At 39.5% G+C, this 18,452-nt stretch overlaps 1 protein-coding gene across 1 annotated transcript in view; it reads right to left on the bottom strand.

Annotated features, from left to right (window-relative positions):
- The window catches only part of COL4A1 (collagen type IV alpha 1 chain), a 120,452-nt gene that overhangs the window by 50,363 nt on the left and 51,637 nt on the right, over positions 1-18,452 (bottom strand). The window contains exons 3-9 of the mRNA XM_058419188.1: positions 3,585-3,674; positions 3,450-3,494; positions 1,891-1,935; positions 1,720-1,782; positions 1,565-1,618; positions 1,390-1,416; positions 7-90 (exon numbers count right to left, since the gene is read on the bottom strand). Of these exons, the coding sequence (XP_058275171.1) occupies positions 7-90; positions 1,390-1,416; positions 1,565-1,618; positions 1,720-1,782; positions 1,891-1,935; positions 3,450-3,494; positions 3,585-3,674 (408 nt within the window). The remainder of the gene's footprint in view (positions 1-6; positions 91-1,389; positions 1,417-1,564; positions 1,619-1,719; positions 1,783-1,890; positions 1,936-3,449; positions 3,495-3,584; positions 3,675-18,452) is intronic.

Genomic DNA, 18,452 nt, shown 5'->3' with positions numbered 1-18,452 from the left:
ACTTACAGGCAGTCCAGGTTGGCCAGGAAACCCTTTTTCACCTTTTAGCACACCAGGAGCTACAAGACCAATCACTTCACCCGGATCTCCCTATAATAAGAAAAGAAAAAAAAAAGTCTCTAACATGAATTCAAATACATTCAAATGCACCAGGAGAGGAAAGTTGTAGCTATGCACACTTTGGAATCATTTGGAAAGCTGACTTTAAAAAAACAACCTTATTTCTTTTAGTTCAGCTGAAACACAGACATGGTAGAAGTTAAGACCTTAACTGACAAATGTATTCTACAAGATGCCTGAAGAAATTCCAGTACCAAAACTATCTTCATACCTCATTTCCTGTATTGTAATAGCTAGTCAGAATGATTTCTCCATGAAATTTATCACTGCTACAGAGTCACCACACAACTGGAGCATCTGAGCTAGCTCATTGGAAAACTGGTAACCTTACAATCCCTTTCCCCCACTTCATGCTTGCACCTAATTTTGACATAAAGACCATTGATGGTGTTCTTTTTCTTCAGGAAAGGAACATCCTTAGTGTTACTTCAGAAAACTATTCTGATCACATCCATTTATTTATGTCCCATCTTTTGAGAGTAAAAATCCCATTTTTCCTGTGTTTTTGTATGAAGTTACAATATTGTAAGTGATTTTATTTCTGTTATTTTATTTTAGTTCTGTACCTATGCATACATGCCTACGAAAGAAACATCTAGGTACTTCAGTGTTTCTTGAATAAGTCAGTTCTTTCCATGTGTGAGTAAGAGAAATGGATATTTAACAACTTGGGTTTTGAGATTACTTTTAGACTTACATTTACCTTACATTCATTTTAAAGAAAAAAGGCTCTGGGATGTCATGCAATGCTTCATTATCCATTTCACAAAATGCACTCAGATACCTAGTTAGTCTGATTTTTTTTCTTTAAGAAAACTGTCTAGTATGCATTGGGTGATTCTCATACTGTGGGGTACAGGACCTTCTTCCACAAACATTGTCCATGTGAAACATTTTAGATAAATCAAATGCCAATATAAAACCAAATGTTTGAATCATAAAACCTGTCTAAACCTTTATACACAATTGGGTGGCTACCCTAGTGTTTATACTTTATTAATGATATGTACTAGTTCTTTTCTGTTGTAATCCATACAATCCTTGCCCTTTTAAGACCTGCATGGAACAAGACATATGTTCAATTGTTATTAAGTGGGGAGATCTGTCTTTATTTAGTGGGGTTGCAAAACAGAGTACCAAATGAAAAAGGCAATACAGCTTTTCAGCCCTTAAGTAAAGACTGCTGCTTTAAAGTCTTAAAGGCTGTAGAGATGACACAAATTCTTATTGTTAGAAGCAGGATAGAAATACACTTAGAGTAAAATGTACCTTCATTCCAGGAGGTCCTGGAGGTCCCTGTGAAAAAAACAAACATAATTGTTCTTATTGATCCTCAGTGTTTTATATATTACATCTTAAACTCAATATAATTTCTTATAGTTACATTTGAATTTCAAAAGTCAGCCTTAAAATAAGTGAATCAAGCAGGAAAGAATCTACTTACTATACTTCCAGTCAATCCTGGTAAACCTGGGGGACCTACTGGACCTCTTTCACCCTAAGGGGAAAAGAGAAATTGGTTTTGTTTAGGGAACATATGCTTGAGGGGTGTTTTTATTTCAATCCAGAGATGCTGTTATAAACATATGTAAATGTCACCTTTGTGCCATTACATCCTGGAATGCCAGGTGGACCAGGAGGGCCATCTTGTCCAGGAATGCCCTGCATGAAGAGAAAGTAAAGAAATTAGCAATACGAGGAATAATACAGGTCAGATGTCACCACGAAAAGTTTGACGTTCCTTGTAAAACATATACACTTCATACGTACAGGAAGGCCTGGGTTTCCTGGAAAGCCTGATACTCCTGGGGGGCCCTGCAATTGAGAAAAACACAACCTGAAATGACAAATCCACAAAACAGCAAGGACAAGCTGCAGCTCAATTTGAATCTCCAATGCTGATAGTAAAAATCAGTAGGATTTAAACTTCCTTGACAAAATAGTTCTAATCTTCAAAACCTCTCAAATATGTCACCTTAGCAATGAATAATTGAAAGCAACCTTTTCTATTTCTTTAACTTTTTAAGCAATAGGAACAAGATCAGAGCCTCATGTAGAGGTAAAAGGGAATGCACAGGTCTTCCCTTCTCACAAACATCGCTCTCAAAATGAAATTTACTGTAGGCATGTCTTCATAGCAGGAGATAATGCTGACACACCATAAAGATGCTTCTCTGTCTTTCCTACTCATCAGTGTATCAATTCATTCTTATTATCAAAAATCCTACCAGGCTGAGATTATTCTTTTTCCTTGAACAGCTATTCAGTGTAATGAATCAGGCATTTAAGTTGGCACATCGTTTACATCCTATCTCTTGCTTATCCATGCAGCAATTTCTAAAATATGTATTATGAAGCAGAAAAGATGCATGGGAATCCTGAGCTCAGATAGTGTATTTGCTTATTTCAAAACTTTAAAATTGCCAAAATACATTTTACTTACTATGCAGCAAACAAATACATTTGTCAGGAGGTGCCAATTTATACTAACACTCATGATATCCAAGGTCAACACAAACATCATGGATTAAAATATGCATTTCTTGATCTAGCAGAATACCCTCTCTGTAACACCTCATAAACCGCAGCTACTTCTGTAAATTCTATTTGCTGCAGCAGCTGCAGGCAAATGGAGAACAAAACTGAGATGGCATTTTGAGAATCGGTGAGCAAGAAAATATAGCTGAAAATGTATGCATCACTACTGGCCAAGTCATTTGAATCCTCTTTCATCATGACATTAGGAAATGTGAAAATTTTCAGAAAGAACTTGGTACCTCACAAAATCCCAACAGGGATTCCTAGCCAATATAATATGCTAAAATAAGTGCTGTTTAAGTACCCCATTTAATAGAAATGACAACAGGAAGATCACAGATATTCAGAGCCTCTTCTAGCAAAGTTAAGAAATCTTTGTCCCTGGCTTTCATTCGCCGTGTATCTTTTTAGCACATATGTGCTCATGACTGTGTCAGCTTCTCTGCTGGAGTGCTGCAAGGGCAGATAGCAAATATAAAGGAGAATTTTGTAGGAGGAAATTTGGTTGGTTCATTCTGAAACTGTAAAAAAGCCTTTTGGTATGTCAGAAAGATATCAGGGGCATATTAAACTCAGTGTTGTTGACACAGTGATAAGTATCAGGTAACAATGCAAATTAATGAAGGTACTGGCTGCCCAATGCAGCAAGAACTTCAAAGGTTAAAGTGAGAATTTTGAAATTATTGTGCAGTTCAAGGGGATTAATTCATTAACTCAGAGACTTCCTCTTGCACTTGAAGGCAGCCATATCCAAACACATCAGAATTGCAAGAAAGTAAGACAGAACTCACTCTTGTTCCCTTTGTTCCTGGCAGTCCTGGTTCTCCAGTATCACCCTGAAAAGTAAAAGAGAAAGTTTTATCTTTTCTTGGGACAACAATTTAGGGAAATCTGATTGCTTTGCATACCTAAGTTTGACTTCTTACCTTAAGCCCTGGTGGCCCAGGGGGACCTTCAGGTCCTTGCATTCCAGGAAACCCAATCACACCCTGTAGTCCCGGCAAGCCCCTTTCTCCCTGTGGAAGAAAAAAACCAATTAGCAACTACACAACTGAAACTTCTTCTTCAAGTAACTCACATATCCCATTTCTGTGCTCAAGGAACCTATTAAGTGCTAAAAAGCTACATCTGACAGCAAAGAGCTCATGTTGGTACTTGAAAGAAGGATTATTATAAATAAAGAAATGTTTGTGGTTCAATAATAGATTGTCAGGGGCTGAGTGTGGCATGACAGAAAAGCACTCTTTAAATATTAGCTAAACCTTTTTTTTGTGGTTCCCCCCCGCCCCGCCCCCCCTAGATAGCACTTTTTGTAGCAGATTTATTCTTCTGGTAACAGGAAGGTCATTTTCCCTCTAATAAAACCTACCTGCATTCCTCCAGAGGTGCTGCTAAATCCCAGTAGAAAATCTAACACCCCAAATCAGCAGCTAAATTTCTGAAAACCACAAATATATCACTGTTTGGTCAACTAGTGTATGAATGGTAAATACCACTCTTCTTATACACAACTCACAACAGCAGGTTTTGGAGACCAGGTTTGTCACTTTGATTTGAATTCCAGGGGGGTTTAGAGACAGGGTGCTTCGAGACACAGGATCTTCCCAAGAAGCTGAACACAAAATTGTATTTGTATGTATCATCTTTGTGATTCTACCTTAATGCTGTATGGGACACCTGTGCTACCCCTCTCCCGACAACTCCAAATGTATTTAAATCAGATAAATCTAGAGGCAGAAAACCTATCCACACTCTAAATCAATATTGCAGCTATCATACATTCGACTATATTTGGACTCCCAGTGGAACCAAGAGGAACACTATCTGAATAAATGATGCAAAATCTGCACAGAGGGAGAGGAGGAAAAACTTATGCACGTCAATTCCTGGAAACAGCATATCAAACAAATCAAAAGCCACTGGTTTCCATGCAGGAAGTAACCAGAGTTGTCCTTTCAAGGTCTGATGTGAAACAAGCAGAAACACTTCATACTGTCAAAAACTGTGGGAATACTGGATTGATAAAAGGTTAGTGTGAAACTGTGAAAAGAAGTTTTACAAGTTTGGAAAACAGCTAAAAACATAGCACCTGCTTTAGAAACTCAAAACATGGCAATTTTCAAATGATAGCAAAAGGAAAATAAAATTAACAATGTTCAAAACACACAAAGGGCCACTGCAGAGACAGAGATTTTCAGCAAAACTGTGAGAGATGAAATTGCAATTTGTAATTAACAACCAACTTAGTGTTTGATTTCAGGATGTTGATTAACAATAAACTTTTCTCCTGTTTGCTCAGGACAAAGATTCCCAGAAATATGCTGGCTACTTAGAGGTCAGCTGAGGACTGAGCACACATGAGAACATCTGAGTCTTGGAGAGCTCATTTGTCCAGGAAGTACAACAGGCATCTTGCAAAGGAAAAGTTATGACATGCAGACAGAGGAAACTAAGTCATAACCAACAGACATGGTGCTATAGTGTCAGAAGATGAGAGGAATTTGAAGATTTGTGGAGTTACTGGGTTGATGTTGTTTTTTAGTTCCTTTTCCAGGATTTTGTTAAAATGAAGAGACGAGGGGGAAGGGACACTATTGATGCGTACAAAGATCAGGGCCAAGGAGGAAGGGAGAAAATTCTGAGACGATAAAAGCACAAGAAAGTAAAATCACAATAACATTCATTTATTAAAAATTCCTAACAGAAAAAAATATCCTGCTGCTTCTCCTCTCTGTCTTCCCACAAAAAAAAATTTTTTTTTCAGTAGAAGAGTACTTTCTGAGGCAAACACTCAGTTTTTCCTTGAGGTGCTGAAATGGCATGATCTCTATTTAATTCCCAATATTCTTTATCACGGTTTGAGAATTCTTTATTTGGTTTGAGCCAAATCCGAAGCAGTGTATTAGACCAGAAAACAAAGCAAACATCAGAACAGCTGTAGAAATATGTTTCTAGGTCAGCTGTAGAGGTACATAGTCCAAGTTCTAAAGTAACTCAAATTGTTTTGAAAAATATTTTAAGGAAGAACACATCACAATGCAGGTCCCTGAATGAATGTTGAAATAATTAGCAATCTGAAATATATCTGTAAAGTTAAAGAAATTACATAAACCTATACCTTGACTGGCTAATTTGCCCTGCTGTCACAAGCGTATTTCTACAAAATCAATTGTTATGTCATTCAGACCAGAACTTCACACTGAACCATGAGCACTTGCTCTCGTGACCTGCTGCAAGACAGGCAAAGGAAGGAGGGTTGTAGGTACTTCCATTGCTGCAGGAATGCACATGTGCAAATGAGAAGGAAAAAAGGTTATTTTGACACCCACAGAGAAATATGCCTCATGTGTAACACATGTGACTCACACTGGCCATGTGTAACATGGCTGATACTTCCTGCACTCAGAAGTTCTGCCCCTGAGGATTTCACCACCCTTTGAACCACTGCACCCTGCAATACAGAAAAATAGGCTTTCCTCCATTCTTAAGGAAATTTAAAACTGAGGTTTACAGAACAGATTTCCACTTGGCCTAAGGCTCCCTTAGACTATTCTGGAACTGTAAAAGGGCCTCAACTTGCCTGTAAATCACTTACTATGGGAATGACTGCGTCTGCTGGCCAAGGAGGTCACCAAAAGGCTTAAAATACATGAAAACTTGCAACTTCTAAGGCAACTATAGGTAATTCTCTTCAACCTTCCAGGCTGCCCTGTCTGAGGGGTAAAACAGCTGGAGGATCAGAGTTGAGACCATAACACGTCACTTTAAGCGAAGATAGATTCAGGTTTCCCTGGAAACATTTTTATTTTCCCGACCTAAACTGTTAGGCCAAGAAGAAAAACAACTGGTTATTTGTCCAGAACTTCTGGACACCCACTAGAGGTACTGGGTGTTCCAAGGCCTGGAAAATATAACTCCTGAGCATGTGGAGGTCTGTACCACCCCAAAGCCCTCAGACTCGTGATTTGTCTTACTGGAACTGAGCTCATCTTTTTGCAAGAGGGAAGGAAGGCAACATAAAGGAGACTGGATTGTGAGAACTGCCAGGTCCCTCTCTGAATGCGACCTGCCACCTTGGCTGCTTATTCTAACAGGGAAATATGGACTTACACACTGCAAACAGTTCTCCCTCTGCTCTGCCTTCACATTTGATTTTACTGCAAAGTTAGTTCAGGGTAAATAGTCCAAACTAAGTACTGTGTAAGAAGTCCAAATTTCTGCAGTTTTAGGCTACACAATTAGTGGGATTTAACTCCTCCATGCCACCCGTGGACACTCAGAGAATTTAGGACAACCTATTCCACCAAGACCCAATAAGAGACCTCCTGGGTTCCAGTTCCTTTCTTTAGTCCAGGTATCAGTCTTCCTCTTTGTACAACAGCCTTAGAAAACTAATGGTGCCAGCACTTGTAAGGACTAACAAATAAACCTTTTACTTCAATATTCCTGTCTGAGTTAGTACAAAATTCCATCTTTTTTTTTTTTTTTTTTTGCATCAGTGATACTACATTAAATTATAGTAAAATTCTATCAGAGTATCTACACTGAACAAGAGAGTACAGAAACTCTACCCTCCTTAAGGTAATCCGTCTGAAGGGTATTCTAATGTCACTGAGTAGATCAGACCTCACAGATCACTGAGGTAACAACAGTTATACTGCTGCTTTCCTACCTCAAGTGGCTTACTTGAAACTTCAAGATCAGGTGAAGCTATCACTTACTATGCTGTACAGAACAGACATAAGCATGTCCTGAAGATGCTCTGCCTTGCAAGGAAACACTTGACCTGCTGCATCCTTCCCCTGCTTGCCTGCCTGTTCCTTTCTTCATTCAATATTCCAGCCAAGCAGCCCAACAGTAAGTGCTTGTACTACACTTATGCTGCAACTCATTAAACACATACACTGCATAAATTGGCAAGCACCAGGTCATCACTGCTACCCCACTTATTTTTTGTTTAGCGCTGAGATTTCTAGCTGTGATGCATGAAGAGCATGAGACTCTGACTGCAAGGCTTATGTATTGTTCAAGTTCCAATATTCACAGCTGCAAAATCTTGGCAAGTAATATTGAAAGAGCTCCTGCTTCTTACAAATCAATTCATGAGACTCAAAAATTAAAACAGATGTAACCATGTCATCTGTACCTCTGCTGATTCAATGCAAGCTGTCAGAAAGCACAAAGGAGAACACATTACTCAGCTCACAAAAATGAATACTCTGCCACTCAACTGCTGAAAATGTGGAGGCGCTACGTAAAAAGACAGTAAGTGCTCAGTCACCACTATACCCATTTAATACGCAGTAAGTCTGTGTTAGTTCAGCTTTTGTGAAATGCCTTTGTTTTAGGTAATTCAAATTAAAATTGAATGGACTTCTAAACAGATGTGAACCTGTTAAGAGCTTAACTGCATGGGCTGATGTTTTTTTCTGACAGCTACCCTTCCAAATTAGCCATGAAATGCTGTTTGGCACACGGAGCAACTGCAGATTGCTAAGAAAGAGAGTCACATAAAGTAAGTAATCTCAGAATATTCAGCTGTAATATATCAAGGGCTGAGGGGGAGGAAATAATCACCACCCCATTATAAATTATTTCCCCTATTACTTTGCCTAGGGACTGCTGGGCTGGGAGATTTTAGGCTTGAGAGACTAGTAACATGGATATAAATCAACTGCTTCCCAAAGTGTGGGCTCACAGGGTGTCTGTGTCTGTACAAATATGATGTTCTCAGGCTCTCCAGAGACTCAGGCACATGGTGAATAACTCTGTGTACATCTTTCCAAAGCCATTTGAAAGATGCTTCATTTCTTAACATTTGCCTCTGCCAAAGGTCCCCCAGCAGCTGAAACAGCAGGACAGACACATGTCTGTCCTTCAGCTGAAAAGGCATAAAAATCGGTCTAAGGGAAAGATGTGACAATGCAGCTAAATCGATCTACCCAGAAAAGGTGGCTCTTCTCCTTTTAAGGGGATGCTGCCATCTCACCCTTCTTTCCACCACCTGGTATGGTTCCCTCAACCTTCACTGCACCAGTCCAGCTCACCGAATTTACTCCCTTTTCTTTAGTGAGTGAGCTTGGTCTGGCCTCTGTGGGCTGAGGAACTCACCAGGTGGCCAGGCAGCTGCCAAAGCCAATGCGAGGAGGACACAGCAGGACACAAGGACACGGGGTGGAATGGCAGCAAGAGCAGTTTCTCACATCAGTGCAGTGGGGTTTGCTGGAGCTCATCCACAACAGCTCCTCAGCTGCGCCTTTGCTGCAAGGGAAGCTCAGCCAGGAGCCAACAAATCCTTGGCCTTGCCAGGGGACTGTCTTCAGACCAGTGTCACTGCTGACTCTAATGTGACTCTAACTCAGAATTCCTCTCACAAATGCATGTGCTATTCTGTTCCCAAAAATTAACCTCCACTAAACTGAAATTCTACCAAGGGCATATTTGGCAAAGAAATGCACCTGTTTCAAGACAAAAACTGACAAAGCCGTCTCCAAACAGAGTAAAAGAGCCTGACTGTTAACAGGAAAACCTGCCATTCAGAACAGTCACCACACCCTGATGCTCCAGTGTGACTTCATAAAATCCACAGCTATGGACAACAGCCTTGCGGTGTACCACATGGTTTCTAGCCAGAAAGGCAAATGCAGGCTCTGTATTTGCTCCTTCAGCTGATGGAACTGCGATTCAAGTGAATTGGCTCTGAGGTGTTAGACCAGTAATTACAGCACACAGTGGGAAACAGAACTGTGCCACCTGAGTAACGCTCTCAAGTCAGAGCGTTTCTCTGCACACTCTTTTAAACCTGTCAGAGAATTGTAATTGGCTCAGTGTTATGCAGTTACATTAGAGAAGACACAGAGAATAGGCAAGTCTTTATTAAAATGGTATTTTTAACCACCAGAGGGAGCACTGGCCCTGAATATATTTCAGGAATAAAATAAATATGTACAATAAATGTCATCTGTTTGTCCTCAGCTGCACTTACCATTTTCAGTATTTTATTGAAAGTGTGAAGTGGATATCAGTCAAGCAGAATTACTGCTATATGCTTACAGGACATGCGTCCTCAAATGCACCGAGGATGTTTAACATTGCAAAATTCCCACTGCACATTCTTCAGCAGAATCAATCTGCACCATAGCTATACAATTCTGGAGCCACACAAGTAACAAGTGATTACTTACACAAACATAACTCTGCAGACATGCAAAGAATCTGTGTAGGAGCCCTGTCAAGATCTTGGCTCACCCAGGAGTTTTGGGGCTGAGTTCCTGACAGTATGTGGAATAGAAGAAAGGCTAAGGCAGAGAGAGGGGGGAGAGTCAGCATTCTGGGTTCTTGCATCGCCAGGAAGCATCTGAAAGAACGCAGTCCCATGGAAACGTGAGTGCAGCGTTTCTGGCGTGACTGGCAGAAGGAGCAGCCACGGCAGTTTCACATGGCCTGCACAGCTCCACAGTCAGGCTGGCCGAGCCCTGAACAACTTCACGCACTGCCAGGGCTGCTCTACCTCTACAGTCAGACATGCAGGACAACAAAGGGGCACCCAGCAGCTGCCGGGGAACAGCACTCTCTTACTCATGACCCCTTGGCCATGGGTTCACTCTGCATCTCCCTGTCCCTTTGCTCCCTCCCCAGTGACTTTCACGCGTGGGACTCCTTCAGTGCCGCAGTCAAATGAGCTCTCGGGCTGCGTTTTGAGGGGGGGACACCGGGAAGCACCGACTTACGGTGCACAAGCCAGTGCCATACAGGTTCATATAGCACGGGACAGGCACCCCGATCACCAAATCTCACTCTAAGTTTTTCACTCCCTCATGGGATTGCTCTGCCGGCTATGGAAGTATCCTTTCTCAAGGGTCGTGAATTTGCAACACTGAGGAACCTCTGCAGCTTGATACAAGATGAGCCAAACCTCCAATAGTGACTTCATTGACATAAACATTTAATTTTGGGGCTTTTCAGGTTTAAGGTTCAGGGACTGAGCTTGGGCCTCTGCTTCCTAAATACTAAAGAATGCTTAGACCAAAAGCATATTTCTGTGGCACCTCATGCCTGCACAGAACATTCCTCAGGAAGCTGCTAAGTGCTTCCCAGGAGGATAAAAATAGAAATAACAATCTTTGATTATCCTTTTCCCTACATATCAGTATCTATGTGCTTAGGTGGTGCTCAAGTGTGTGGATATACAGTGTGTCTCAAAGAAATTCAGAGGCTGAATAAGAAGTGAAATGAGTGAAGTAAAATTAACATTCAAAAGCCAAGCATGCCTATAATTTATCTGATGCCAAGCAATTGGTTTCCTATCAACATCATACAATTTCAGTTAAACCAACTATAAGAGCCCCTCCCCACATAATTTAGAAGTCTTTGAGTAATTCCTCTTCTTCCTTGACCCATAGTTATTCCTCCTTTTCCAAATGCACTAGTCAGTTTTTTCAATGCAGCTGACCAAAGTTCACATTTTAGGACTTCTTGAGCCATGTACACTTTTACCTTAAGCTCTCAATATTTCCTTATATTTGCATGTCTTTGGTTCATGTACGCTTTATGTGATATTGCATTCCAGTGTAGCTAAATGTTACAGATTCAGAAGTAGCTGGGATGCTGAGGTGGTACATATTTATTCATAGTATGATTGAGGGCATGGTATATGAAGTAAAGAAACAGAAAGTAAGAGAGAAGAAGACAACTGACAGCAACTAAACTTTATCTTCAGCTGTGGAAGATTGCCTGCACAAGGTATGTGGCTCATTGTCTTTACTTTTCTTGATTTGAAGAAAAGGGGGGGGAAAAAAGCCCAACACAACAACACAGCTTAAGATGTTTCAGAAGAAAGTCACACAAACCTTTTTATAAAGCTACGCATGAGGTTCTCCAATTTTATTTTACTTTTTAAATCTTTTATCGCACATGGGTCAAGGAGCCTCTTCTCATCAGCTAGAATCACTCAGGGGAACAGAAGAACCTCAAAGAACCGTATGGGAAGAGGATGTTTGAAGGACAAATGTGTTTGCACTGTAAAAAGAAAAGGAAATTCTATCACCTGCATACAGGTTGAATCAAAAGGGTGCTATATTTCCCACCCCTTCTAATCATCTGTTGAACACATTAGGTCTGAGTAACTCTTCCTTTGTTTTATTACACATTGTATTAAATCACTTCCAGTGTTGAAGGTCCAAGAATATAAGGGGTAAAAATGCTCCACACCCTTCCGACTTCATTAATGAAAATTATTTAGCATTTGTTTGCATTTGGCATTGTTTAAAGACTCACATTTAAAGATGAAACAGCAGGGGGGAAAAGGGTCTTAAAATTCTCTGGGTTTTTTAATTTATTTTTGTTCAGATCCTAGACCGGGAATGAAATGTGACGTTACATGCAAGTTTTATTCTCTTGCCAAAGGTTTGTCATGGACATATTTACAGAAAATAATCTCTTCCATAAATAGTAAAAACATGGGCAGCTGGTCCTAGACAGTACAGAACTGCAATAAAGTTCTCATAATGAGGTACTCGTATCTTGAGGGTATGCGACTGACAGTACTATTTGAGACAGTGCTAGTCTAGCTGCTTTTTTGGATCAGGTTGGAAATGGCATTTCTAAAGTTTTAAACATTTTGAAAGCTCCACGGGAGTAAAATATCTTTCCACAAAATAGTGGAAATATTCTGGCTTCTGAATTTTAATCATGTAAATATCACAAGGTAGACAATATTGTGCCTCAAAAGCGTGAATCTGTGCTTCTTCACTTTATTTTCTCTTGACTCAACCAGATCTATTGTAAAACAGACAGGACAATATGTATTTTTGTAATACCTCCGAGGTTATTCAGCCTGAGTCAATAAAGTTAACAAATAATTATTAGCAACAATGAAAACAAGTATCCGTCTTATTTTGACATTGTAGAGGATGTCAGTATCCACGTCAGTAAGTGTCAACCAGAAGTTGGTGTATTGCTCAGCAGGTGGCTTTCAGGTTTTTCTGAAGTGGGGGAAAAAAAAAAAAAAAAAAAAAAAAAAAAAAAAGGACAGTGAAGAGGCCGGCCGGTCAGAATACACGAGCTCCGTGATGTCCGAGTGCCACCCAGAGGACCCCGCGGGGAAGTGACACAGCCAGGCTCCCGGGACACGGCCAGCCCCACGGCACAGCCCTGAAAGCTGATGGTGCCCAGAGACACACGGCGGGCAAAGGCAGTTTTGCTATTTAAAGCTTATACCCTGTACAGTTTCACAAACGCTATCTTTTCCCTCTTTTTGGTGAGCGAAACAGTGTCATTCAGTTCTCCAGCCTTGACACTGAATTTACTGCATTTGATACCTAGAACTTCCTACAGAGATCCTTTTATAGGAATTTCATGGGGCTGAATGTGTCCTTGCTGGATTTCCAGCCTCTGTTTCCACACTTTGAGACAGAAATTAATTTTGAGTTGAGGTGTTGCGATTACATCCTTAACTTGCTATCCCATTAAAAGTGCTGCAATACAGATGGAGGCAGCACTGGCTTCTCTGTTCATTGCTCGCTATACAGCCTTTGGTATTCCCCCCTTTATTTCACCTAACTACTGACATCGGAGCCAGAGATCATTTTAGACTGCTCCCCTGTACTAGAGTCCGTCCCCCCCATCACCACCACTTCAAACCATTTCTTTTAGTTCTGCATCGTCTTTCAGTCTTTGCTTGGCATTCGAGCAAACCTAACAAAATTAAGGGTTACCAACCCACTCAAGGCTTTAAGTATTCTGCTAACTAGCCATGAAATGCTTTTGCTGCATCTGTTTACCGTCAGTGAGAAAAGAGTAAGAGAACTCCCCATTTGATGCTAGCGACTGTGCTCACTCACTCAGCTCAGTACACTGTGCACACTGAACTCTGACACAAGCCTTGGTGAGAATTATTTTTGTTGGCATATCAATACATTTAAAAATGTTCCAGCTGAACTTAGGAGGAAGCTATCACATGCTTTCTTTAAGAGCTACAAAATTTATGGGTACGTTTTGCCATTCTAATCACTCTTAAATATTCTAAGAGATATAAACATGATTTTCCAGACAGGAGTCAAAGTTTCTTTTCCCTTGGCTTTACCTTGATTTTGCATTTCTTTTGCTGTTCAAGAATATATAAGAGAACACTTTATCTATTACTGAAAGCTAGTCACTATTTTTCTTATTAAATTGAACTTCCTTTGCTATGTTATCGATGGTTCAATTAACTATTCCATAGCCCTTTCTCAGGTGTTGTAGTTACTTGAAAGGAAAAGAAATGTAAATCCTCTTCAACATCTCTTAAATACGGTTTCCCAACTGTTTTTGCTCCTACTGTGATATTAAACTTCTTTTGTGGCTAAACTAAATATGCTCTCCAGCAGGTTAGAAACTGCCCTGTGTCATAAAGTACTCCACTATCACTCCTTTAGCAGCTACTTCAGGTTTCCTCTTTGAAAACCCCACTTTCATTCTGCTTCTTACTGTCCTATCTCCTTCCAGGCATATACTGTTACAAGCTTTGCTATTGCTTCTGCTGAAAGTGGTTTTGAGAAGTTTGTATAAAATTCGGCTTTTTACCCTTCCTTAATGAAATCCAAACTTTGAGAAAATCCAGATCTGCTCTTCTGAAGGCCAACATCATATGGCCAGATGTTTCAGTGGCTAATCTAGTTTATGACCTTTCTCTGAAAGCATAGGTCTAAAATCTGAAATAAAGAAGATAAAGTTGAGAGAAAGGAAGCAAACAACTAACTACCATGAGGTGTGAGATTTTTTAAAAACCAGTTACCAACTTCCCAAACCACTTTTTGCTCTTGGCTAGAAAGACTAGAAAGTGATTCAAGAAGACTACCACATACCATATTACTACGGTTCCCTAATAATAATTATATACACCCAGGTCACGTCTTGTGAATACTGCTATAGAGAAAATGTATATAGAGAATTGTTATTAAGTGCATTAAGGATTAAATTCTTGTGTGGGAACTGACATATCACAGAACTATTTTAATGTCTGTCTTGGTCTGAGACCCCCATCAAATACAAAATAAATTGAAGAGCAGAATGATTTGAAGAAGCTTAAAGGGTTAACTACAAAATGCAGCTACTGCTGTACCCCAGAGCTTGCTGTCCCAGACTCCTAAGTTACACCCACAGAACCCTGCAGCATCACAGAGTTTTAGTGGGCAATTAGACCAGATAACTGCAAAACTGCACATCAGGACAAAAGTTTTGTAATGAGGATCTAGTCAGTAGATATTGACTCTGTACGGACATAATTTTAAATTTAGGAAGATTTCAAGCTATGCACAGGTATTGCACAGACACTGGGCAGCTCCACTTCCCGAGCATGAGGGTTTCAAAGCAGCAGAGATCTTGCATATCTTTTCATATCTTGTTCTCATCTCACACTGGGGAAAACTTACGGACTTCATTGAAGGCTCACATACTTCAGATCAAGCTAAGGCTCTGTAACCCTTCAAGAAACTATAATGAAGGCATACACTAACAGTTGTTATGCAAATTTAAAATCAAGCCCTGTGAGCATGTTTTATTCCATGAAGAATAGAGCCTGAGCTCATTGCGCCAATACTCTTATAATCAAAGGTAATGCATCTAGCCACAGCTGCTTAAAAGGTCATGTTGTGCCAAATGAAATACTACTTTGTGAATACCTTCAGAAGTCAGCTCTGAAAACTAAATATGAGCGTCTCTCAGCACATAATATTACTGCTTTTATACCCCTCTTTCCATAGAGATAAATTGATCAATGTAACCCACTGGTTTGTATTAATCAAAGATATCCACTGTACTGAGTGCAAAAATATACCTTAACATAGAAAATGTTGCCAGAGACAATTGGGACAAATGATTCCCATAACTATTTAAAACTAAGAAAAGCTGATGGTTTCAGGTGCTGCTTAGCAGTTTGGTCTGACAGCTGGGAAAGAGTAGAAAACTTTTCAACGTTTAGCATATCACAGTCAATATTATTCAAAGTTGTTTGATATTTTGGGTTTTTTTCAAGAATAGCAGCTCTCTTCATGAAATGTGATGTTCTTTTTCCCTGATTTGAATTCAAAAGATTATTTTTCTCTGAGTAAAGGACAAATCAATAAAAGTGTACTACTGTCAAAGCAGAATTGGCAAAAAACATTGTGACAATATCCTGACTTTCAAAAATATTTATGAATCACAAGTTAGTTTCCTTGTGAAACAGGGAACATCAGATCTGCAGCTGATCAGTATCTTTGCTTATTTTATTACTGTCTTCTGAGTCTGTCCTTTCTGGCATAATTAGATGATTTCATGTTATCTATTAGCCCTTTCCAGACTGCAGACACATTCTTGCCTCCCACATTGCCTGTCAGCCTTCTTTCCAACTTTATGGCCATCTCCAGAGTACATTATTTGGTTGTGGTTTCCTTAGTGTCCCCAGTTCATGGTCCTTCCAACTCAGGAATAAACTGCTGCTGGACACAAAGTTCCTACAGCAGAATCACAGACTCACAAGGTTGGAAGAGAGCTTCAAGATCAGGTCCAACCCAGCCCTAACAGCTCAACTAAACCATGGCACCGAGTGCCACATCCAGTCTTTTTTAAACACTTCCAGGGATGGTGACTCCACCACCTCCCCAGGCAGACAATTCCAGTACTTGATCACTCTTTCCACAAAAAACTTTTTCCTAATATCCAACCTGTATTTCCCTTGGTGCAGCTTAAAACTTTGTCCTCTTGTTCTCAGGGGACTTAAATAGGAACACTGAGCAGTGCTTACTAAAACCAAACAGCATCAATGAAAAGTGATTAAAAAAAATTAACATCCTTGATTTTAAAAAGTCTAATAAAGATTGACTATGAAAAGCACAGATCTAATGATTACTGATTAGCTCCACTAAAAGAACTGACATGTTGACTCTGATATATTGTCAAGGAAACTCAAAGTACTTAATAGTGATCTTGCGGCTGACTGCCAGGGCTTCTCTCCAACAAGAGGGTTTATATTGTGTTAAATGATCAATATTAGAAATATTTTTGTTCTATCTTTTGATATGTAAAATGACAGAAAATGCTCAAAGGTCCTCCCAGTCTGGTAAACCTTAAAAAAAAATACAGGGACCCAGTCCACTGCAACAGTCAACACTTCATTACACAGAACAAAGAGAGAAGCACAATCCCCTGCAGACACCAAAACCATGTGTGATTTTTAAGGCTGTAGAAGTGTGCAGGAGAGAAAACACTGGTCTCTGCTCCTGTTGATGGGGAACGCCAGAGATGTCCCACTGACTCTCAGTCTAAGTCAGAGCTACCTGGCTCCCAGATCCAAAATACCTCAAGCAAAGCCAGTCTGTGTACTTCTGCAGCATTGTCAATCCACACAGGGGTGATGCACCCATCAAGGCAAACAAAGAATTAAAATTTATGTATGTGTAATAATACAGTCTCAGAATTAGGGAAACAAATATATGCCAAAATAAAATTATTTGCTCAAGTTTTCCTGCTTTCAAACAATAAAAATGTCAAAACCAGCAGTTACATTAAGAGGTAATTCTATTCTTATCTTCTACTTAGCAAAGTTTTGGGTTTGTTTTTTTTTTTTCTTTTAATAGCAATACTACATGCTCAATGGCAAAAGCATTCTTGATATTCTTGTTGACTTCAACTTTCAGTGGGTGATGTTAAGACAGTGAAATCATAAAATATTTATACTAAAGAATGAGGATTTATACTTCAGTGCATTCTAACTGATAAGTCTAAGATTAATCATTCTGCATTATTTACAGCAAGGTTCCAGTGTTGCCTCCATTTACACATGTTTCTGATACAGAGTAAAAGTAGTGCAAATGGTCATGAATGAGAGAAGGAACATTTTTAGAGAAAGCTGGTGCATGGAGAATTTTACTCATCTCTGTGCGGTCTTTGTTCTGAATGGTAATTAAATGTTTAACGTGTTTTTTCTGCACACACTAACAGCTAGCACTTCTTATCTCAACAGCTGCTTGAAACTGTCCTCAAAATCTAGCTGGGCATAAAGGAGAAAACATAGCTTCAGTCTTCTTCTGAGTAGCTCAATAACATGCCGGCAAGCATTCAAAATTCTAATCAGTTAAAACTGATCTCACACTTCAGTGAGGTTTAAGAGAACAGTCAAGTTATGCAGAAAACCAAATAAAAAGTGTAAGAGGTAATAAATGAAGATGTTTTAGGTTAATCCCTCTAATGGAAAACAGTAAGGTATTATTTATTATTTTAGCAATATTATGCTTTTCTAAAATTTCTGTACCTTTTGCTTGGCAAATATATGATATTTGACATTATATAGCTTAAAACAACAGCTTGATGTTCAGTTTAATAATAAAGGCTTTATAGGATAAGGGCCATCTGTTGCAATTATGCTCACTTTCTGAATTTTCTGAAAGGGATGAAAACCCTTAGAATCTGTCAATTATATGCCCTTGATAACGTATGAGTCATGTTAAAGGAGTTTGGCATAGAAATGCAATTTTCATGGAAACAGTCTGATGAGAGAACATATTAAATGTACTCTAAATATGGCCATCATATTGATGAAATTATTCTCAAAGAAGAAAGAAAAATATGGCAATGTAATTTACTCTTCCATTTCTGACGTGCCCTTGGGTACTATTTCCTGGGCATTTCACAGCTTTTAAGTCAAATATCATTTTCAGCACTTTTTCTGATGAGATCATAAGTATAATTACTTGGCCAAATGAATGTTAATTAAACCCCAGTCTGGAACTTCTGGGTCTGGAACTTCTTCCCACACTACGGTAGGAAATATCTCTCCA

This window comes from Hirundo rustica, chromosome 2 (genome assembly GCF_015227805.2).
Source record: "Hirundo rustica isolate bHirRus1 chromosome 2, bHirRus1.pri.v3, whole genome shotgun sequence".
NCBI classification, from domain to species: Eukaryota; Metazoa; Chordata; class Aves; order Passeriformes; family Hirundinidae; genus Hirundo; species Hirundo rustica.
This window is presented reverse-complemented; position numbering and strand designations above follow the sequence as displayed.